At 41.0% G+C, this 23,733-nt stretch overlaps 1 protein-coding gene across 2 annotated transcripts; it reads left to right on the top strand.

Annotated features, from left to right (window-relative positions):
- Window positions 1-4,698: 4,698 nt before the first annotated feature.
- On the top strand, window positions 4,699-23,043 carry LOC135247156 (intelectin-like). Of its 2 annotated transcripts, none has more exons than XM_064320444.1 (7): window positions 4,699-4,837; window positions 15,372-15,440; window positions 16,352-16,474; window positions 19,208-19,455; window positions 20,228-20,386; window positions 20,583-20,703; window positions 22,329-23,043. In XM_064320444.1, the coding sequence occupies exons 2-7, from the start codon at window positions 15,374-15,376 to the stop codon at window positions 22,463-22,465; spliced, it is 855 nt and encodes a 284-aa protein (XP_064176514.1). In that variant the 5' UTR covers window positions 4,699-4,837; window positions 15,372-15,373; the 3' UTR covers window positions 22,466-23,043. The 2 variants fall into 2 exon arrangements, with proteins under 2 accessions (XP_064176514.1, XP_064176513.1); XM_064320443.1 differs by lacking the exon at window positions 4,699-4,837 and adding an exon at window positions 10,089-10,225.
- Window positions 23,044-23,733: the final 690 nt, after the last annotated feature.

The raw sequence follows: 23,733 nt of genomic DNA, 5'->3' as shown, positions 1-23,733 counted from the left end.
GCACACCATTCACTCACACAATCATAGCTATACGCAATTTTGGGGTCTCCAATCGGCCTACCTGCATGTCTTTGGATTGTTGGAGGAAACCGGAGTACCTGGAGGAAACCCACGTGGACACGAACATAAAAACTCCACACAGAAAGGCCCCAAGCCGAGATTCGCACCCCCTAAATGGGAAAGGATTGGCCAGATTTGGCATGTGCGCTAAGGGGTTGAAGAGCGTATTTACACTGCATGATGTTGGATTCAGAACCTTGCAGCCACTCATATGTCTCATTGTAGAGTGAGTATGTCAGCTAGTTCTGCTGTTACAATCCAAAACTCATCAGTCAGCTGCTCTGACAGAGTGTGACTGTGGTCCTTGCAGCAATTCCTGTATTTTCTTCTGCATTACCAAGAAACGCACAGGCACCTGGCCACGCACCAACCAGCGCACCTGTGTGTAGCAGCAGGATGTGATGCGCTTCATCATCACATAGCTGGGCAAAGAGTCTTTTGTTGGTAGGGCGACCCATGATGAAGTTTACAACCTTGATCTCAGTTGCTAGGGAGTCACTGAGGTCATCAGACAGTTTTTGTTTTACTCGCCAGTGTCGGACGATGTATCATGCAGTGGAAAATGTTGTACCCTGGGGCTTTCTCCGTCAAGCGGCTATTAAATCCCTTTAATTGTTACATTTCTGCCAAAGCCCCATCAGTGCAGGACGCAACAAGACTGGCAGATTGTTGGATGCGAGATAAGAGTCCACAGACATAAAAAAAGCCTGTAACTGTTTTTAGATCGGTGGAAATAAAAATGTCCTGTTTCGAATCATCACCGTCAATATATTGCACATAAACGATGTGCGCTGGCTGGTCTGCCGCTGTTGTCATTTCATCCAACCGATCGGCAAGGGGGACTTTCCTAAGCTTCTTGTGCCACTGATTTTGGCTATCTCCAGCCATTTGATCGATTCTGGCCTTGAAAGTGTTGTTAGAAAGTGGGACGGTCTTCGCTTTATCCACCACCTGCAGACCATACAGTCTCTCCGCTGTTTTACTGCAGGCAGGTTTGATAAGCCACTTTCCTATGTTATGATAAGAGCGAACACTCAAAAGACAGCTCTGTGTAAATCGCTGCCTGCTCTTTCAAACAATTTCCTGATGTCCATGGATCTTTTTGATATTGCCAGCCATTTTTTTTCTCTCTCTTAAAATAATTTTTGGTCTCCAGATGTTATGTTTCCGAATGTCTCTTAATTTTGCTTGGCTTCATGCTATCGTTAGCTCATTGTTCGCCACAAATTACACATTCTGGTCGAGACCTGTCCTGTCCTTCCATGAAGCCAAGGTTAAGGTAGTTCTTCTTTTCTGTCTCTGATGAAACACAATGCCCTTTACGTTTATCAGACATATTTATATCTAATACTTTATTATGATTTACTTCACGCAGATGCTAGGTGTGTGAGTTAGCTTGGTTACAGTTACAGGATAACAGATCCTATTGGGAATGGTTTCTGTTGGAGCGTACAGGCTGAGATAGTGAAAGCAGGATCTCTTGCGCACATCACAAGCTGTAATATTTTTGAGAGACGTCAAGATATGTAGATCGATTGCTGAAAAAAATGCAATAAAGGCATGTTTGAAAGTAGATTTAGATAAAAATGTATTTGGAAACGGTCTGGAAAGTGAGTTATGATTTCATCACTCACCGCCCTACCACCTGCGCCCTCGACCCTATCCCCTCATCTCTCCTTCAAGCAATCACACCAGACATCCTCCCTTTTGTCGCCTCCCTCGTGAACTCCTCCCTATCTTCTGGATGTTTCCCCTCATCCTTCAAGAAGGCCCACATCACCCCGCTGCTGAAGAAACCCACACTAGATCCTTCAGTCATTCAGAACTACCGCCCGGTATCTCTCCTCCCTTTCCTATCCAAAACACTTGAACGTGCTGCATCTAACCAGCTCTCTGCTTTCTTCTCTGAGAACAACCTGCTTGATCCCCACCAGTCTGGCTTCAGGCCTGGCCACTCGACCGAGACTGCACTCCTCTCGGTCAGTGAGTCACTCCATGCCGCACGAGCAGCCTCCCTCTCCTCTGTCCTGATTCTTCTAGACCTCTCCGCTGCATTTGACACTGTGGACCACTCTACCCTCCTGTCCTCCCTGGCAGCAACAGGGATCCGCGGCACAGTCCTTGACTGGATTGAGTCTTACCTCTCTGACCGTTCCTTCCAGGTTGCCTGGGCGGGTAAGGTATCACCACCCCGTTCCCTCACCACCGGAGTTCCCCAGGGCTCAGTCCTTGGTCCCCTTCTCTTCTCCATGTACACCAGATCCCTTGGCCCTGTAATATCTGCCCATGGCTTGTCCTATCACTCCTATGCCGACGACACGCAACTCTTTCTCTCCTTCTCCCCATCGGACACACAGGTCCCTGCCCGCATCTCCGCTTGCCTGAGGGACATTCAGAGCTGGATGGACAATCACCACCTGAAGCTCAACCCGGGAAAGACGGAGCTAATCTTTATTCCTGCTCTATCCTCTCCCCTCCTCGACTTTTCCATTTCCTTAGGGGACACCGTAGTGACATCATCACCCTGCGCCAAGAATCTCGGAGTGATGATGGACAACAGGCTGTCCCTCTCCAACAACATTGCAGCAGTAACCCGGGCATGCAGATTTTTCCTATACAACATCCGCAGAATCCGCCCCTTTCTCACCACCTACTCAACCCAGCTCCTGGTCCAAGCAATGGTTCTATCCCGCCTGGACTACTGCAACTCTCTTCTGGCTGGACTACCGGCATCTGCCACCAGACTCCTGCAGCTCATTCAGAATGCTGCGGCTCGTCTGGTCTTCAACCTCCCCAGACACTCCCACGTAACTCCCCTGCTCACTACCCTCCACTGGCTGCCTGTTATAGCTCGCACCAAATTTAAAACATTGGTCCTAGCATACCAGGCAGTCAAGGGATCAGCCCCAGCATACCTCCACAAGATATTCAAACCCTACATGCCAGCCAGATCCCTCCGTTCTGCTACCTCAGGACGCCTAGCACCTCCCCCTCTTCGCACCTGCACTTCCAGAACACGTCTCCTGTCTGTTCTGGCCCCACGATGGTGGAATGACCTCCCTGTGGAGGTCAGAACAGCTGAGACTGTGACCCATTTCAAACGACGACTGAAGACCCACCTCTTCAGGCTGCACCTCTCCCCATCCCTCCCTTCCCCCCTGTAAATGACTAAACTTAGGGTTGTAACTAGGCAGCTGTTTCATAGGTGACTTAGGCGCATCAACTGTCTTAACGACTACTTGTATTTTTATTTATTTTTATTTTATTTTTCCATAGATTGCGTTGTTGCCGTTCTCGTTGTTAGTGTTAATCAGTTTAACCATCAGGGTCCAAGTTGAACTATGCGGTTGTTCCCTGTACTTGGACCGGTACTTCTCTCTAGGGGTTTCGTCATACTTGTTCCTGGTTATGGTTATACACTTTGTTGTACGTCGCTCTGGATAAGAGCGTCTGCCAAATGCCTGTAATGTAATGTAATGTATTAATTGAGCAATAAGGTACGAGAGGCCCTACTGTACCCTGGAACAACATTAGTTATGTCTTTTTTTCAATGAATTGCAACAGTTTTTCATCAAGGCACTTTTGTAGTGTGCTATATTTTTCCTTAGGTTATAGCATTTAACATTGGTAAGGTAAACTTCCAGCTGCTTAACAAAATCAGCTAGTCGCGTAGTTCGATTTTGACTCGTAAATATGAAACATTTGACATTTACAACTCAAGATCAGTACTCCCCCAAACTGATCAGGAGGATTAATATTCTGTGTAAACACCTTGCACTACAGGATAACCTGGGCAGATTATTGGGTCACACTGGCCTCAAATTGGTAACACCCCCTTGATAATCGAGAGGGGCAAAATTGGCCCAATTTTCCTGTGGTGTGCACCAGGCATTAGGTAAAAAACAAATGGATAAGTGTGCGGAGTGCTTGCCATGCCTGGAGAATCCTGGGTCGGAAGTCGGAAGTTCATCGAAAGCGACAGACAATAAATGCATACTGAAGGTCGCTGGCATGCAGTTATTGTACAGAACAACTACAGAACACCTGTCATATAAGGCATCAGTTTTCCATAGTCATAAACATCAAGTTAATTTCATTTGGAAAGCATAGGCTAGGTCAGTAATGCTATGGCAAGTCATTAACTAGAAGTGAGGTATGATTACAAGAGGTATGATAAAGAGCTAAAATGTCAAAATGAAGATTCAAATGCAACATGAGAGTGACACCACATTGGGAGTAACCCTACAGATAAGTAGTGTTAGAGTTAGTCAAAGTATAGTCTGAAGAGATTCAATCAAATAAATATATTTTATATGTTGGACTAGTGAGAAGTTCTTATTGTTGATGCACTTGTGTTCGGTATTCAGAGTGCCAAATGTTAAACGAGTTAAAAAATGTTAAAATCGCTGGATTCAGAAACTAATTTAGATAAATTCTCACTTACCCGGCAGTACACAAAATCAATATAGCTACCTTCAGACTTTATCCAGTGTTACTATTTGAGAGAGCTGACCTTTGGTACTTAAACATCTGTAGTAGAGGCTATACATCCCTTTATGGACTACAAATCCCTGCATTCACCCCAGGCTTTGGCATCTCAGTTACATCCGGTACATAAAAATGGGTACAGACCTGCACTGTGAACAAGAGGCAAAGCTTCATTCCACAGCGAAGCGGCTTGTTTCTGCGCTGGAGCGACGCAGGACCAGCTCAAAGAGCCCCACACGGAACCCGCACACCCCTAGGCCAACAACCGAATTCGGGATCTTCAGACCAAGTAAGGCTGAATCATCTGGGCAGTGTTTGGTTTTATTTAGTATGAGTCTGTGTTGGCCGTCAAGGAAACTGCATTCTTTTGTCAAATGATTACGATGTTCATTTTGTGCATTTTGTGATTCCTAATTTGTTCAGTAATCTCAGACTTGGAGAGGCAACGAGGCCCATTCTCTTTCTCCCTCCATTTCAGTTCACGGTCCTTCTCTCAAACACACAACACTTGTGCCTCAGATCACACTGAAGTACGTAGATACACACCCCTCATGATTAATTAATCATTATCGATAACTGTGAGAATGGCCAATGAATGAAGTTGATCACCTGAGGCCTGAACCACCTATGGCTGACACCAACACTCATCCAATCACATGCACACATCACCAAAGGTTTAAAAAGCTGCTCCATTGGTGATGTGTGCATGTGATTGGATGAGTATGAGAAAATGTGTTGTATGTGACTGGTTGATTATGGAACGGCGTGAGAATGTGATTGATCAGGCCGACCACGGTCGGCTGCAGCAGGAGCTGCCTGACAGAACTCGCTCTGCACACTGACTCACTTTGAAAGCGATGCAGTTCTCTAGCTAACCAGACCCACTTTCAGCAGATTGTTTGCTAGCCAAAGTGAATGGTGAGATCGTTAGCCTAATGCTGGTGACAACAGCTGAATGGAGATACAGTAGGCAATACTACTCAGGGTCACTGGAACAATGGGGCCGAGCTGGTGTTTCACTCGGTGTCTGGAAAACATGGCTGCTCTGCCAAAGCACAAGAGCAGGCCAAATGAATAGAGTTACCAGACGTCTGATTTTCAACAACAACAAAAAAAGTTGGCTGAATTGAGAATTTATTTTTCGGAATTATGAGTTTATTTCTTGGAATTCTGATTTTACTTTTCGGAAATTCTTGTTGGAAAATAAGAAGTGCAGTTTATCCCCCCTGAAGTGACTCCCCTTGTAGTGGGTCGATAAAAGATAACCTTGTTTACCCCCTAAATCAGTAAAGGTCTCTCTCTTTCATATGCAGTACCTCTGTGTCACATCCTACCCCCTACATCAGTCCAATTCTCCCACATCTTGATCTTCCCCCTCCCCCAGGTGTAATTCCCATCTCCTGTGATGTGTCCTCATTCGAGGCAAAGACCATTTGGTCCTTAGTTTCCTTTGAGTGAAAGGGTATAAGTGTTGACATTCTCCCTCAGCTGTTGGTTTTATTGACCTGTGCTTGGACAGCAGACCCGCTAGTTCCTTTACTATATTGAACATCCTATTTTAAAACCAAAAGACATACCTGCATTATGTTTTCTACTGACCAAAGTACGGAACAATAAATTGAATTCTTTTAAAAATTCCACAATTCTAACTTTGTTTCTCGCAATTGCATCTTTATTTTCTCGGAATTCGCAATTGTGAGTTTATTTTTTGGAATTCTGCCTTTATTTCTTTTTTTTTTCTTGCAGCTGCACCTTTTGTTTTTATTTTAGCAAATAACAACCAACATGTAGCTTAAGTCAATACTCTCGTGCTATAATGGTTAGATGCTAAGTGGAACGCACTGACACGAGCTGAGAATATGGGAGCTGATTGACACCTTCATGAAGATGCTAATTTGGAATGAAGACCCCCTTGCAGAAGGTGATCATTCGGAGTGAAGGCGTGCTTGTAGAATGAGAGTTTGCTCGTGGAAAATGAGGAACCTCATTCAGCATTAAGACTTGCACAAGTGAAATGTACGTGCATTAATGAAATCATGCATTACATACGCAGAATATAGAATTGATTCCATTAGTTTGCACTGTCATTCCACTGAACTTAAATGTGAACTTAGCATGAACTTAAATGTTTTCAGTAAACAGTGTGTTAGTCTCTGTGTTGTTCTTGTATAAAAATACATGCTTCTGATACTTGAGCAGCCATCACACAAAGGCCTATAAACAGGTCAGTGTTTATTGTGTCTCCATTTGAATAGCCTACCCCATGCTTAAAAATGGGGGCGATATACGAGCTGAGGTTTCATTTCTGGAATTGCATATCAATGTCCTTTGTAGAAGCACATTTCCCTCAAATCTTGGCTTACGGTCTCTGGGTGAGATCCTTAAGAATTGATCATGTTATGAATAATAGTACACGACTTCACAAAGGTCCATTTGTGACATAAGCCATTTATTTTATCAATAGGAGGAATATGTCGATGGTATCATACATGCAGCTATACGGTAGAATATGTGTGCGGTAGATATGGTGTCACGGTAGGAATACTGTAGCAACCAAATTAAGTGAGAATCCAGGTGGATCTTGCCCAAGACTCACTGCTCTTTATTTGGTTGGCAAAAGCTTCCAGAACACACACAGGGACAGACTAATCACGAAACCAGGCCACAAGCCCTTTTTTTCCACCCTGAGTGCCTGTAGGCAATTAAGTTTGTTCTGCAAGCCCTTGAATTAGAGTTATACAGAGTACTGAGAACTCAGGTTAGGCCCATAGGAGTTCCACAGTATGTGGGCAGTCAAGGGACAATGCACTATTGGGTGACCGTGCAGGGAAAGACCTTGGAGAAAGAGAGTTAGCAATTGCTGACTGTCACTTCTGTATCTGGTGGGGGACGGAGGGGGTGGGGAATCTTAACACCGTTGGTGTGTGACAGGGATTTGGAAAGCTGCGCGCACTGCTGATGTCATCCGATGAGCCTCAAATCACTGTGCTGCTGCCAGATATGCAGTAGATACTACAAGCATTGTTTCTCCTGATTCATTTTCCTGTTGAACTCAATGGAAAAAATATTAAGGAGAAACAATGCTTGTAGTATCTACTGCATATCTGGCAGCAGCACGGTGGTCTGAGGCTCATTTGGTACCTTGGACTCTTGATGACTTAAAGCCATTTAGCCAACAAATGTGTTCCATACTGTATCGGCATAATTTATAGCTGAATCTAGTCCCACCCCCAATTCCCATAGAGATCCATTCAAATGCAAAGAGTTATTGTATCGCTTGTAGGACAACCTGAAAATAAGATATCCAGACTCTGATGATGTTGATAGGTCACAGACATCAGGAAGTCATGGCATGCAAATGATATGCAACCAAATACAAAACATGACTCTTTTATTTGACATTATGTTAATTTGTCTACGGTATAAGTGAATTTCCCTGTTTCTAGCTTTTCCCCAAACAGTTCACTGCAGCAAATGTAAACGAGCAAATGGTGGCACAGGAGGTCTCAGGAGTGCATTTGTTTAATTCTTGCTAATTTTCTGACCAATGATTTGAGCTGCTGTGTGTGTCTGCCGCAGATGACTCTGGTGACAGGTTGGGATGTTTATCCATTGCCAATTATCACAGTGAACAATGATGACTGGCCACAGGTAGAACTGACTGCACCCGCGTTCTGCATGTTTGGAAACTGAATTTTTACAAACGTAATGTTTAAAAACTCAGTGTGAGAAATGTTGCAAGGTTTTTTAAGACTTTTATGCTCAAAAGTCACTGACGCGATGGAACCCCACACGTGAGCTCTGTAATGTGATTGGTGTATTATTTTGGCCACACAAACATTTGATTGGCTTGTGGTATTGGAGCGGTCAATGAAACATGGATGGATACACCACTGATTACTGCGTTATTGTTTAAGTATGTTAAATCTGGCTCCCCATTCCTCCAAAAAGGGGGTGTTCCTTGCCCTAAGCTGATGCTTAGTTGATCATGCAGAGAGTTTATTGCAGGGTCACAAGAGGAAGAGGAGAGGCACTTAATTATGCCTTGGTTGACGTGAAAAAGTTAACGATGAACATGACTCAGCCGAGTCAGGCCCATGGTCTAGGAGCCAGAGGCCCCAAAGTTCCTGTGTATAGTTATACATCATTACAACATGTTTCCGATACTTGAGCAGCCATCACACAAAAGGCTACAAACAGCTCAGTGTTTATTGTCTCCCTTTGAATAGCCTACCCCATGCTTACAAATGGGGGCGATATATGAGCTGAGATTTCATTTCTGGAATTGCATATCATGCTGTTCTTTGTAGAAGCACATTCAGTGAATATGTAGCTATTCTACCAGCAGTACCTGAGCAGTACGCACATGTAAGCACAATAACAGATATCATAATATAACATAACAATATATCCAGTAAGGGAGAGCGGGGTGAGTTGGGACACTTTTTCAAAACAACTTTAATCCATAATTACTCCCAATCAACAGACACATGAAACATAATATTTTCATCCTAAATACATGTATCTGTTTCCTAACACCTGAAGAAGCCAGTCAAATCCTGACACAAACCTGAAAAGGCAGATAGCAAATAGGCTATATTTAATACAAGGTATGCATAAGGCTAACTCATACATTTATTTCTTTAAGTGAAAATAAGACACAAAAAGCATTAAATTGTTTAAGTAATACATCTGCCAAGCTTTCATTACATTACATTACAGGCATTTAGCAGACGCTCTTATCCAGAGCGACTTACACAACAGAATTAGAATCATATGCAGACAAACCACACAAGAATAATGAAAAATAATTTCAGTATAAAATCTAATTGATTTACTATGTATCTAACTCTATGATAAATTTACATTAATTTAATTGATATCTTAATGATAGATTAGCCTGTGTGATGAATGGATCTTATTGCTATGTAAAGATAGACAAACTTACAACAAATAACAGTATGCATTTTTGTTTATAGGTTAATTCAATTCTTCTTAATTTAAGTTCTATTTCTGGTCACTCATATTTTCCCCCCAAATAGCAGCCTAAATGTCAAAAACGTTTTCTTTAATAGTACAGGCAACTGTGCCAACCAACCCCAGATAGACAGACCAGGTAAACACAACTCTGACACCTAATGCCTGTCACAAATAATAAAGCACAAATAAGTTTCTCATATCAGATTTTTTTATCAGTTATCTACATACAGCACAATAGAAGAGATATAACATGAACGGTGAAGCTTCACTCAGGTGATTTTAAATTTCCTAAATAAAAGACAATAGACTTGAAGGGAATCCCTGTTTTTGTGTTGAATCTGAAGACATTCAACATGTGTGAGTATGTGTGAGAAACATACAATGTTTCTGAATGCCTGAAATCATAGGCTACTGATTATGCATAGTTTATTTCACTTGGCTCCAAGGAAATATTCTCAGTTACGCCCTTTTGCAGTTCTAACAGCTTTATGATTGGGTATATCATATCACCAACAATGTGACGCAATTGTGAGAATAAAAATGGGCACAGTCCTGCACTGTGAACAAGAAGCAAAGTTTCATTCCATAGCGAAGCGGCTTGTTTCTGCGCTGGAGCGACGCAGCACCAGCTCAAGGAGCCCCACACGGAACCCGCACACCTCTAGGCCGACAACCGAATTCGGGATCTTCAGACCAAGTAAGGCTGAATCATCTGGGCAGTGTTTTGTTTTATTTAGTGTGAGTCTGTGTTGGCCGTCAAGGAAAGTGGATTGTTTTGTCAAATGATTACGATGTTCATTTTGTGCATTTTGTGATTCCTACTTTGTTCAGTAATCTCAGACTTGGAGAGGCAACGAGGCCCATTCTGTTTCTCCCTCCATTCCAGTTCACGGTCCTTCTTTCAAACACGTAACACTTGTGCCTGAGGTTACACTGAAGTACGTGCACACACACCCCTAATGATTAAATAATCATTTTCGATATCTCAGACACCTACTCCTGTTTTTCATACTTGTTTTTTTATTATGCCTGTCCTGTCATAAGTGTCTCCATTGTTCATAACTCATTCTATTCATTGTTACTTTATATGTCCTGTATATGTAATGCTGTGAGTTCACAGGACCTCCCTGAAAAAGAGATCTCAGTCTCAGTGGGGCCCCCTGCTTAAATAAAAGATAAATAAAAATAAAAATCTGTGAGAAGGGCCATTGAATGAAGATTCCAGTTCATAACCTGAAGCTTGAGCCACCTTTGGCAGACACACAGAGCAACTCTCTACCAAACGCTGCCTCACTGCCTCATCTCCCTCCCAGGGGTGTCACGCTGGTGTGTGACATTATGAAAATTAAAAAATTTAGAAATTACTGTGGAACAAGAAAGGATTAATTAAAATTATGTTTATTTTCTGAATCCAGTGGTTCCAACAGTCAAATATTCAGCACTCTGAATACTGAACACAAGTGATATTGATATAGAGCTAGATCCCCTCACTTAACCTACATGTAAAATAGATTTTATGTGATTTAATTTAATAATTATTATTAAAAATGAGAATTATCAATTAAATCACCAAATTAATTCAGTCTACAGTGTACTGGTGGAATCAAGCAACAAGTCAAAACAAGCTCTATATCAGGTTTTAAGATTAAATAATTGAATTGAATACAAATGTAGGGAAAACACCTCTATGAATTGTAGAACGTCTCCGTTTTAATAATCCTCACAAAAGTATAATCAGTCTCTTAATTAATCAGTATTATAAAATTCAGTCATGATTATGGATTTCAATATTAAATATTAAAACAATAACCAATGATAACTTGTATAATTTCTTTGAGGTGGTAGGCTCAAGCATTTATCCGTATAAAAATCAGACCTATGGTTTAAAAAATATATAATTTATTAAACAAACAACAAACTAAAATCATTAAAAGTTAAATTGAAAATGAAATGAAAGCAGGACTAGACTGTTCTCCATGTGTCTAGTCATGTGTGTTCACCAGCACACATGGGGCAGGGAACAAAAGCTCCTCCGCTGGAGCGAACTTAAGAATCAGCTTTTAGCATGTGTTGCTAAAAGCTGGCCTGGACATCAGGGGAATGGCATGGGTAAAAGGCTACTGAAGTTAGCTACGTCTAGCTAATTTCAGCATACCTTTGAATTATACATAAATCGAATGAGTATATATCAATGTTAGTGCATGAGAGATCACATGCACAGATCTTGGTTAAAAGGACAACAGACTGTAAGCTAATGTTAGTAATAGATATATGTTAGCTATTACATTACATTTATTTAGCAGACGCTTTTATAAAAAGCGACGTACGAAAGTGCAAATCATGGTCATTGGAACAACTACAAAACACGATAAGTTTGATAGCGTACAGCTATTTATAACCAAGAACACAGTTCTGTTCACACAGTGAACATTATTCTGACCTAGCTTATGTCAAGCCAAACTAAGGGGAAGAACAAGCTACAATATTAGGACAAAAATACAAATTACAAAAAGTGCTGGAATGGGGGTATGTGTAACATGCCTGCCATGAAAGAGGGATTTAAAGTTTCATGATTCACAGAGTGGTGGCAGTTAGTCCAGGTATAGTCTAAAGAGATGTGTTGTCAGACCACTGCGGAAGATGGGTAGTGAGGGAGAGGTCTGAAGAGGGACAGGGAGTTAGTTCCACCGCTGGGGAGCTAGGGTGGAGAAGCTCTGTGATCCCTTTACTCGGGTGGGAGGGGGTACAAGGCGCCCTGCTGCAGAGCGGAGTGGTCAAGCAGGTGTATAGAATTGAATCAAGCTGGCAGGCTGGCAAGGAGAGAGTTGCCGTAATCAAGGCAGGAGGGTACCATAGCCTGGACGAGCAGCTGGGTGGAGGGCATAGTCAAGTATAGTCAAATCCTCCAGATGTTGTACAGAAGGAATCTACAGGACCGTAATGTTGCCTTGATGTGCTCCTTGAGGTCCAGCTGGTTGTCCAGGACCACCCACAGGCTCTTAGCAGAGTGAGAGGCAGTCACTGTGGTGCCATCAACCGTTATTGAGAGCGCACATAGTAGGGAGGTCTTGTATGGGAAGAAAAGCAGTTCAGTTTTGTTGAGGTTGAACTTCAGGTGGTGGCTAGCCATCCAGGTAGAGATGCCAGGCAGGAAGATATTTTATAATTAACCTGTGAGGTGGGGGGGGGGAGAGAAGACATGCGTGTCGTCTGCATAAGAGTGATAGGAGAAGCTGTGTGAATTAATAACTGAACCAAGAGATTTGGTGTGTATAGAGAACAGCAGAGGACCCAGTAAAGACCCATGTGGTGCTCCTGTAACAAGAGGATGTTCAACCCTGCATGCATCATCCTGTTCAGCGAGGATCAGAGCAGCATCGCTGGCATCTCTGGCTTCCAAGATGTACCTCAGGAGGAGATCCACCTTTACTTTTCCAAGTTTGGCCCAGCTGCTGTCAAGGCATCAGTCTCTGGTGTGGTCGACACAGACTTATTCTGGGACAGCATGCAAGAGCAACTACCTCAGCTGTCCAGGTTGGCAAAGAGATACAAGGACTGTGTCACCAACTCAGCAGATGTGGAGAGGTCCAACAGTATCTACAAACTGGTTCTATCATCCAGGAGGCGCTTACTGTCTGAGGCCAAGATCAAGGCACTGGTGTTCCCCTACTTCAACCTAAAAGTGCAGTGTGCCACTGATTCAGATGGTGAGGATGACAACGGAATTTAGTAAATTTATGCCATCTGGCTCAGAGGGAAGGGTGGATTGTTGAGTGCAGTTGTGACACTTGTCTATGTCTAATCCGATGGTGTACGTAAATATCATCCTGTTCATCACTCACTGTTCATCAATCACTTTTACTTCCACTGTTAATGGCTAATGTTTTTCATGATTAATAACACTGCCTTCCCACCACGTTAACACAATAAAAGTGTCAATTGTCTGAGTGAATCCTGCTCTTTGTTTTTAATGAATTTTGTCCGGTTTCTGTTCCTATTTCTTTTTTTTTGGGCCACCAGATGACGGTAGTTCTGTTCCTTTTTCCTGGTTAATTGTATTATTGTTTCCAATTATTCTATTGTTTTTCAGTTGTGTCTAGTTATCCCTTCCCTCTGTGGTCTGATTGTGCATTGTGCCCTCCTGTGTGTCATTAGTGTCTTGTCTATTTAAGTCATTTTCTTCCCTGACTCAGGTGCTGGTTCCTTGTGTTTCTGCTTGTGTTTTCGCGTGTTTCCGTCGGTGAGTTTCCCCTGTGTGTTCCTGCCTGTTCTGTCTTCCGGAGTTCAGCTCCGCCCAAGTTCTGTTCTGAGTTTTTTGGGATTTTTGGATTTTTATTCTGTTCTCTGTTTCTGAAGATTTGTGTTTTTTGAGTTGCCCTATGTGACCTTTTGTTTGTGCTTTGTATTTCTGTAATTAAAGTCTGTGAATTTTCCTTTTGCAGTTCTGGTTTTTTTACTCTGCATTTGGGTCCATTCCCTCACCAGTCCTGAAAGAAGGAACCAGCCAGTACTGGACCCAGCAGAGATTTTTTTTTCCCTTTCCTTTTCTCCCTGGGATTAGGGGACCATTCTATACCTATTCAGAATGGTCTAACTAGACCTCGTTAGCCAATATGCAAACAGAAGTAAATAAATACATATCTAAGTATTTATGTGTGTGGCAGACGATTGACGTAGTGTAGGCTATATGTATTCACAATAGCCTAACAGCTAGCATCTTTATATTTAAAGACAAGTTCAAAGCAAAACACAAGCATCTGCTCCTCCATGTTTACAGTTTCCTAGGACATGACACTGTGACAATGACCCAGAAGTACACATGCTGTTATTTATATACATATTTGCTTGCGAGATCTTGCAAAGGTTTTGTGAGGGAACACAAAAGTATTTTCTTTTCTTTCTTTTTTTTCTCATCCATGTCCCTTTAGGGGTTCTGTACAATACACATTTCTGTTTCCATGTTTTAAAGTAACATGTACCACTTCTTTGTTGGCTCATGCATATGTATGAGAATATGAACTTTCTTTCCATTTCAAACATATCCAAAAGTATTCTTCTATTCAAAATATGCAAGCGTATAAATGTTTTCCTTTTTGATGAATGTACTTTGTAATTTCACTGGTGTGCAATGAGACACTGTCCTACTTGGGTGACTGAAATCATCCCATCCACAGGTGGCGCTAGAGCCAATCATGTGTCCCCTGTGGGGCTGCTGGCCACGGTCGGCACTGGATTCTGTAAATGCGCCACTAACCGTTTGTGAGCTTTACATGGATATACAGATCCTCCTACTCAACATTATACTCTGGTCTCTTATACTGCTATGTTGACAAACCCAATTTTTGTTTTTGTTTGCTTTTTTGGAGGTGAAGGGCGGTGTGGTGCGATGGAAGTATAATGTAAAGTACATGGATCTGAGAAATATAAATATGGACTAGTAACACTGAGTTATACCTTATGCTGAAGGTAAAGTAAATAGGTGTGTGCAGCTGAATAGCAATTACACAGAAATTAATGTGAGGAATCAGACTAAAGAAAAAGAGGCAGGGTTGTAATTTATTTACTTCCTCTGCTTCCGTAAAGAAATGTCTGATACCTCCTTATTTAACCCAAAATCACAGAACCTGCCATAATAAATACAGGAATCTTCCTGCATACAAGCTTATTTTACACAACCCTTTCACCCAGACTGCAGATACAATCAATCGTCCTGCAAACCATTTCATTCATTTCATGGAAATTATGAGATTGATGATGGTTATGCTGTAAGTACTAAATGGAATTATTGATAAAATATAAGTGAGCTAATAAAATAAATGTCAGCTGAACTTTGTTTCTTTCAGAGATGCTACCCTGGGCCATTCTTGTGATGTCCTTCTTATTGGAGCCCTACCTATGTGATTTTAAAAGTGGTAAGCTAGTTTCCAAAGTATGCTAATGCAGAGCTTTCAGTGCCTTTAGTGACTAATGCATTTTTTAAATGTTTAATACCCATTTTTATGGGAATTATGACTTTAAAAGCTACTCCACAGCTTCTTGTTGTGTTGCCTGTCTATTTTCCAGCATTACAGCATCAATTTCTGCATCCACAGTGAACTAATTTCATTTTGGTTTCACATTTTGAAACCATGTTTTAAATATATTTTATATTTTCTTGAAAAAGGACGCAGCTGAATCAATTCCTAGACTTACATTTATAGTATATAGTGGTTATTTGTTATATAGGCTAAAGGGAGAACATAGCAAGGTATATTACAGGTACACTGAGGAAAAAAAACAAGACAAAACACAAAATGGAAAAAGTAGTTGCAAAATACAAAGTGCAATATTTCTAAAGAAGTCGTTTCATAACTTTCATCATAAAAAAATTCAAGAGGTTACGCTTCTCCCTTCCCCTGCTTTGGAGTGCACTTTCACACGTGTCTCTCCTCTTACCTATCAATACCACAATTTATGTGAGCCGGAAACACACAGCTTTGGTGATTTATGTGAGCCGGAAACACACACAAATCGGATGCACTGCCGGGTGTTTGAAAAAAATGGGGAAAAACTACCCATATATTTTAACTGAGTCAATTAAAACATTTTTTAAAAACACTTATTTTTGCATTAAATATTTAGAAACAGTTGTGGACAGAGGGTACTGCATTTACAGTGTTGGAAAAATAAAATATTACAGTCTAAATTCCTGAAGGAGTGGCCTCTGGCTTTTTGAGTGATACGGTGAGGAGATGATTGTGAATTGAATGCTTTAATTTGCAGAGATGATTGTGATTTAGCTGTATAATCATTTACTCATGCATTTTTTCCTCCTGTTTTGCAGTAGATTCTCTGTATATTGTTGAGGACCCAGTCAACAACCCAGAAGCAGACAGACTGCTGAACAAGATCCGATACGTCGCCCGGAGCTGCAAAGAGCTCAAAGAAAAATATGAAGTTCATGACGGTATGCAACTATTTTCAGAATCCAGCAAGAACAATTGCGTAAGAAAGTCTTTTCTTTATAACAATGGAGGTTTAATGTAGGGCTGTCCCCTGAAAGTCGACGATTTGAATCATGTCAGAAACCCTTCAGTCGACTGAGATTCTTTGAGTCGAGCAGTCGGTTTTTTTTTTTTTTAGACAGTCAATGTGCATTACAATACCGGAATACATCATTATAGAGTCTTACAAAAATGGACAGTGGTTATATTACAATACTGAATTATGAATAAAATAAAGGGAATTATAAATTTAGTGTTTATATTCTTGCAACCTGCGCGTGCTAGAAAAATTCCACGTGACAACATGCGTGCGCGGTAAACTGGAGGGAGAAGCCGAAACCTGAAGAACACTGCGTAACTTGGGAAAGTAAGACCACTCCCGTTAGATCATTCATTTTATAGGCCTATTATTTATTTTGTTGTGTAGGAAAAGCCTGAATACAAACGCCTCCTTTTTCATCTTAAATAATTATAGGCGAATCCTAATTTGTAAGAAAAACAAGAACAAGCACTGGGTGCTCAAGTATAGAAATATCTACAAGCTCCGGAGATCAGGAAAAACCAACAAGGTGCTCATTGAACAAAAGGGCAGAGATAACTCGAAGGGAGCTAAGAAGGGTGCCTCAGTGCAAAAAGTATAAAACTGGGCTCACGTCAATGCAGTTCAAGGCACTCTCGTGGAGGAAGGAATGAGTTCTAAAAAGCCTTTATTCAATTGGAATGAGGAATGAGGAATAAAAGAAAATGAATGACTGTCAACATTAGGTTCTCTTTATAGAGTTGTCAGTAAGGTAATTGATTATGCAAATGATCATTTATCCAATAAACATGCGCACGATGCCAGGCAAATTGCCACAAGGAAGTGCGTAATGATGAGAAGAAATAACGAGAAATAAATGTATATAATAATAAATAAAGATAACAATGACAAAAATATACAGACTATCCTGTGGAAAACATACACAGGAATTAGAGGTAGAAATGAAGTACAATATAAATCTTAATTATAAAAACGATGATATATGAATGAAATTGACTTTAGGTCGTTTTTATAATTAAGATTTATACTGTACTTCATTTCTACCAATTCATGTGTATGTTTTCCACAGAATAGTCTGTATATTTTTGTCATTGTATTATTTTACACGTTTATTTAAATTTATATATTACTTTTTGTATTTAAGATAAATAAAAATGGTCTCGTTGAAGACGAGACGTCAGTTATTTCAAAGCTGACAATACCGTTTATTTAAACTGTTGTTTACAAACACATTATTTTCAACTAAAATAATTCAAATCTTAAATTGCTTCATTTGTTAATTTATTATTTTACATGTTTGATTAGATGTATAGGCTATATATATGTTAGGCTTCTTATATTTAAAGAGAAATAAAGAAGTAGCCTAGGCCCCTATCCTGTTGAAGAAGATATCAGTTATTTCAAAGCGGACAATGTCGTGAATGTATTTGTGTTTCGTTTGTTTGAAGCAAAATAAAGAAGTTATAAGAGCTAGGTTTAACCAGAAATACCTGTGTAGCCTACTGTCTCATTATTCCGACACGATTCCGACAAATCTGCACGCCGGCTAATGCATTGTCAGAAATTCATTTCAGCCATCTGGCGTTATATGCAGTCGTCTTAACGGATTTATTGATGTTAAATGCTCAACAAAAATGTTTATATGACTCTGTTGCACTTGACTATTTTAACTTGGTCTAAATCAGCACTGAACGCATGCCAATGTACTGTTTTGCCAGAAGGTCTTATAGACCTTTATATAAAAATCGAATCGCCGAATTGTCATATAGCACAGCCGAATCCGATTTGACTAAGAAAATTCTGAGTCGGGCACAGTCCTAGTTTAAAGTTCACAAGAAGCTGAAATGTAACCTTGCATTCACACAGCGAGCAGCTTGGTTGATGGGTTGCTCAAGTTTACTAGGCTGAGGAAGGGGCAGGAGCTTCTCGTTGTATCCTCTTAGTGGTCTTGTGCAGGTATATTTTATTGAAGAGAAAAAACGGTGTCATCAAAGGCGTATATTTGCCATAGACACATATCATCTCCATTTGTTTCTATTGTAATTTCAAGACATTGATAAATATGTCATTGCTATCTTGTTAGCCATATATCTATCTCTCATTAGTTATCCACCTTGCTAGCAACCTCTCTGTCCCTCTCACTAGCTGGCTAGTGATCTCTCCATACTTCTTTCACTAGATAGCTTCTTATTTAGTGATCTCTCTCACTAGCTAGCTAGCAAGCAAGTTGAAACTTTTTGTCATTTTTAGACGATTGTCCCTGTACTATTTTTATTTTTTATTTTTTTTAACAATGTCTAACACCGGGTGGGATTGCACCATAATAAGTTGTTTGTTCATTTTTCCTCACTAAGCAGAACTATAATTCGCAAAATGGTATCAAATCAGTTGGAGAAATAGGAAGCCCTAAAATCTGATTAGCTGTTGATGGGCGATGCCCGCAAAAAGTTAACCTGGGCACCATTTTTCGGGTAACTTTGGTTGCTCAGGTTTTAAGTGTTGATGCACGTTGCTCAGCTACATAGAGAATGAATGGACTTCCGGCAGCTCGTTTGAGTTGCTCACTGTGTGAATGCACCGTAACAGTTGCTTTTGTGCCATCAGTGGTATTCCATGTCCTATAGAGGGTTTATTAATTTCAAATGCCATTTTTCAGATGGGCTGTATTACCTCACTACCACAAATGGAATTCTGTACGAGGCGTTCTGTGACATGACCACGGCGGGTGGGGGCTGGACACTGGTGGCCAGCGTCCATGAGAATAACCTGTATGGGAAGTGCACTCTGGGGGATCGCTGGTCCAGCCAGCAGGGCAGCAACCCCAATCTGCCGGAGGGGGATGGAACCTGGAGCAACAAGGTTACGTTTGGGTCTCCTGAGGCTGCCACCTCTGATGACTACAAGGTGAACCACTCAGTGCTGCCCACAGAACTCACCATCTCACCGAAATAACTCACAATACTGACCTCTCTCACAGCACTGACCATCACACAGTACTGACCGTGTCACAGCACTGACCATCTCACAGAACTAACCAACTCACAGCACTGACTATCTCACAGTACTGACCATCACACAGAACTAACCAACTCAGAGTACTGACCTCTCACAAAACTAACCCCTCTCACAATACTGACCCCTTTAGCAGAACTAACCATCTAGCACTGAACCTATCACAGTACTGACCACTTCAAGAGAACTAAGCATCTCATAGCACTGAAATTCTCACAGTACTGACCCATTGCACAAAACTGACCCCTCTCACAGAACTAACCATCTCACAGTACTGACCCCTCTTACAAAAATGACCACCCACACCCATCCCCCGCAGAATTGACCCTTCTACATTTCTGCAGTACTGACCTCATTGACAGAGCTGGTCCTTCCTCCTGTCTCAGGTTCATAAAGATAGCCAGTCCAAAAGCACAGTGTACAGTTTACAAGAAAAAAGATCCTTATATAAAAGGAGGACTGAGACATACATGAAGAAATGGGAGAAGAGAAGGGCAGTTCTTTTCTCATTTTTATTGCATGCTGGGATTATAAAGATGCATATGTTGGTATTCAAATTGTAACACTATGATTAATAATTTAGTCCCATCCCATCTTTCATCTCAAGTTACTAAAGCTAGTTTTCAACACTGGTTTTTATCTTTGTGTGGGTTCCGTGTTCTAGAACCCCGGGTATTATGACATCACAGCGGAAGACGTGTCCGTGTGGCATGTTCGGAACAATGCAGAGATGAAAGAATGGATCGCCAAGTCCATCTTGCGCTACCACACAGAGACCAGCTTCCTGACTTTACAGGGAGGAAACCTCTACCAGCTGTTCAAGGTATTGCATCTATTTATGTATTAATGTATTTGGGAAGGCATTCATGCTTAAAACCACAAACAGCTGACTATCTAACAGCTGAAAGTACAATCTGCAAAATAAACTCTAGTTATTCATGTAATAAAGTAACTATATTTGTTTTGCAGAGCAGTCAGAAATGGGTTTTGCTGATGCTGATTGTCTTTCTGTGTTTCAGCGCTACCCTGTGAGATTCAATGCGGGCGCATGCAACACTGACAAAGGCCCAACTGTTCCTATAGTGTACGATTTTGGGAATGGAGAAACTACTGCAAATCTGTATGGCCCAAACGCAAGGGGTATGAAAGCATTAGAAACAGCCAGTTGTGTGTATTAGAAACAGCACAGACCAATGTGTGTATTATAAACAGCATGGAGTAGTGTGTGCTATAAATAGTACAGACTGATGTGTGTTTTAGAAACAGCACAGACTAGTGTGTATTACAAACAGCACAGACCGGTGTGTGTATTAGAAACAGCACAGACTGGAGTGTGTATTAGAAACAGCACAGACCGGTGTGTGTATACAGACAGCACAGACCGGTGTGTGTATTATAAACAGCACAGACTGGTGTGTGTATTAGAAACAGCACAGACTGGAGTGTGTTATAGAAACAGCACAGACTGTTGTGTGTCTTAGAAACAGCACAGACAAATGTGTGTATTATAAACAGCATGGAGTAGTGTGTGCTAGAAATAGTACAGACTGATGTGTGTTTTAGAAACAGCACAGACTAGTGTGTATTACAAACAGCACAGACCGGTGTGTGTATTAGAAACAGCACAGACTGGAGTGTGTATTAGAAACAGCACAGACCGGTGTGTGTATTAAAAACAGCACAGACTGGTGTGTGTATTAGAAAAAGCACAGACTGTTGTGTGTCTTAGAAACAGCACAGACTGTTGTGTGTATTAGAAACAGCACAGACCGGTGTGTGTATTATAAACAGCACAGACCGGTGTGTGTATTAAAAACAGCACAGACTGGTGTGTGTATTAGAAACAGCACAGACTGGAGTGTGTTATAGAAACAGCACAGACTGATGTGTGTATTAGAAACGGCACAGACCGGTGTGTGTATTAGAAACAGCACAGACTGGTGTATTAGAGAAATAGTACAGACCGGTGTGTGTATTAGAAACAGCACAGATTGGTGTGTGTATTATAAACAGCACAGACTGGTGTGTGTTAGAGAAACAGCACAGATAGGTGTGTGTATTAGAAACAGCACAGACTAGTGTGTGTATTAGAAACAGCACAGACTGGTGTGTGTATTAGAAACAGCACAGACTGGTGTGTGTAACAGAAACAGCACAGACTGGTTTGTGTATTAGACACAGCACAGACCAGTGTGTGTATTAGAAACAACACAGACTGTTGTGTGTATTAGAAACGGCACAGACCGGTGTGTGTATTAGAAACAGCACAGACTGGTGTGTGTATTAGACACAGCACAGACCAGTGTGTGTATTAGAAACAACACAGACTGTTGTGTGTATTAGAAACGGCACAGACCGGTGAGTGTATTAGAAACAGCACAGACCGGTGTGTATAGAGACAGCACAGACCGTTGTGTGTATTAGAAACAGCACAGACCGGTGTGTGTGTTAGAAACAGCACAGACCAGTGTGTGTATTAGAAACAGTACAGACCGGTGTGTGTATTATAAACAGCACAGACTGGTGTGTGTTAGAGAAACAGCATGGACTGGTGTGTGTATTAGAAACAGCACAGACCGGTGCGTGTATTATACACAGCACAGACCGGTGTGTGTATTATAAACAGCACAGATTGGTGTGTGTATTAGAAACAACACAGACTGGCCTGTAATGTAATGTAATGAGTGTATTACAACCCATACTGATATGCTTATGGAGACAACACAGACAGAGATGTTATCATTCTCTTCTCATTTTTGTTACAGGGGAGTTTACTGCAGGTTTTATCACTTTCCGAGTCTTCAACAATGAGAGGGCAGCTATGGCCATCTGCTCTGGAGTCAGTCCCAGGGGATGCAACACAGAAACTGTAAGACTGCTTATAGCATGTTGTGCTTTATAGGACATGCATATGACTGCTTATAGCATGGCGTGCTTCATAAGACATACATATGACTGCTTATAGCATGGTGTGCTTCATAAGACATACATATGACTGCTTATAGCATGGTGTGCTTTATAAGACATACATATGACTGCTTATAGCATGTTGTGCTTTATAGGACATGCATATGCCTGCTTATAGCATGGCAGGATTTTTAAGACATACATATGACTGCTTATAGCATGGTGTGCTTCATAAGACATACATATGACTGCTTATAGCATGGCGTGCTTTATAAGACATACATATGACTATATCTAAAGCAAAGTGTTCATTGGAGTGTATAATAATGGCTAGGTATGATTACTCTAAGTTAGAACTAAGGAATAACTGGCTTGTTCATTGTGCACAGTTCATTTAAACAGAAAGCTATTTCCCTATGTGCTCACCACTACTTTAAATTAGGAAATATCTGAATTATAAAGTAAGCTAGAATTTCTTAATAAGAGATATTTGTTTGAAAACAAACTGCCCACGTCTACTACTGTTGGGAAGTTTGATTCATTAAACTGAATCAGTATGTTTGAGTCAGTTCATCTAAATGAATCGTACTTTCCAGTCATTGATTCATTCAATTTATTTCCCAGACTGCAGTGCGCCTACGGCTCCTACGTGATGCTTTGTTTTGGTTCTGCTGACAATAAATCACTTTTTCTGAATATAGAGCATAGCAGGGAAATAACTAACGGCTTTAGTGTTTGACATTATTCTGAAAATATAACTAGAGATACATTAATAATTTTTTAATACAAATAACCTTGGCTATGATTACACCACCATGAAATTCAATGTTACCATTTTGACTAAAGTTAAAGTTGAGTTAAGTAAATACAGATTCAACTCAGATTGGGAGTTGAACAAATCCAATCAATTGTTTTAAGAATAGTCGACTGACATCAGACTAATAACGCTGATGGGGGGGGTGGGGAGGGTCTACACGTCTGCCTGGCTAGCAATCCCAGCAAGCTGCTATATCAAAAAAATCTGCGATCTGTTTGTCACTAAACGTCTGTTTTACGATTACATACATCAGGATTCCTTGACATAAACACAATACAGTAGCCGAAAAACACTTCCGGTGAAAAATAATTCACTTGCAAATAGCCAAAACAGACTTCTGGAAATATCTGCCGAAATATTTATTGAACTCTCCTGGCGTTCGTTGGAGACAAAGAGATGATAATTCTGCATGTTTACCTGAAAAATTGTTAAAGGCAAGCTTGATG

The sequence above is a fragment of the Anguilla rostrata genome, unplaced genomic scaffold (assembly GCF_018555375.3).
Source record: "Anguilla rostrata isolate EN2019 unplaced genomic scaffold, ASM1855537v3 scaf1097, whole genome shotgun sequence".
NCBI lineage: Eukaryota > Metazoa > Chordata > Actinopteri > Anguilliformes > Anguillidae > Anguilla > Anguilla rostrata.
Note: the sequence above shows the minus strand (reverse complement) of the source record. Positions and strands in the feature narration are given on the sequence as shown.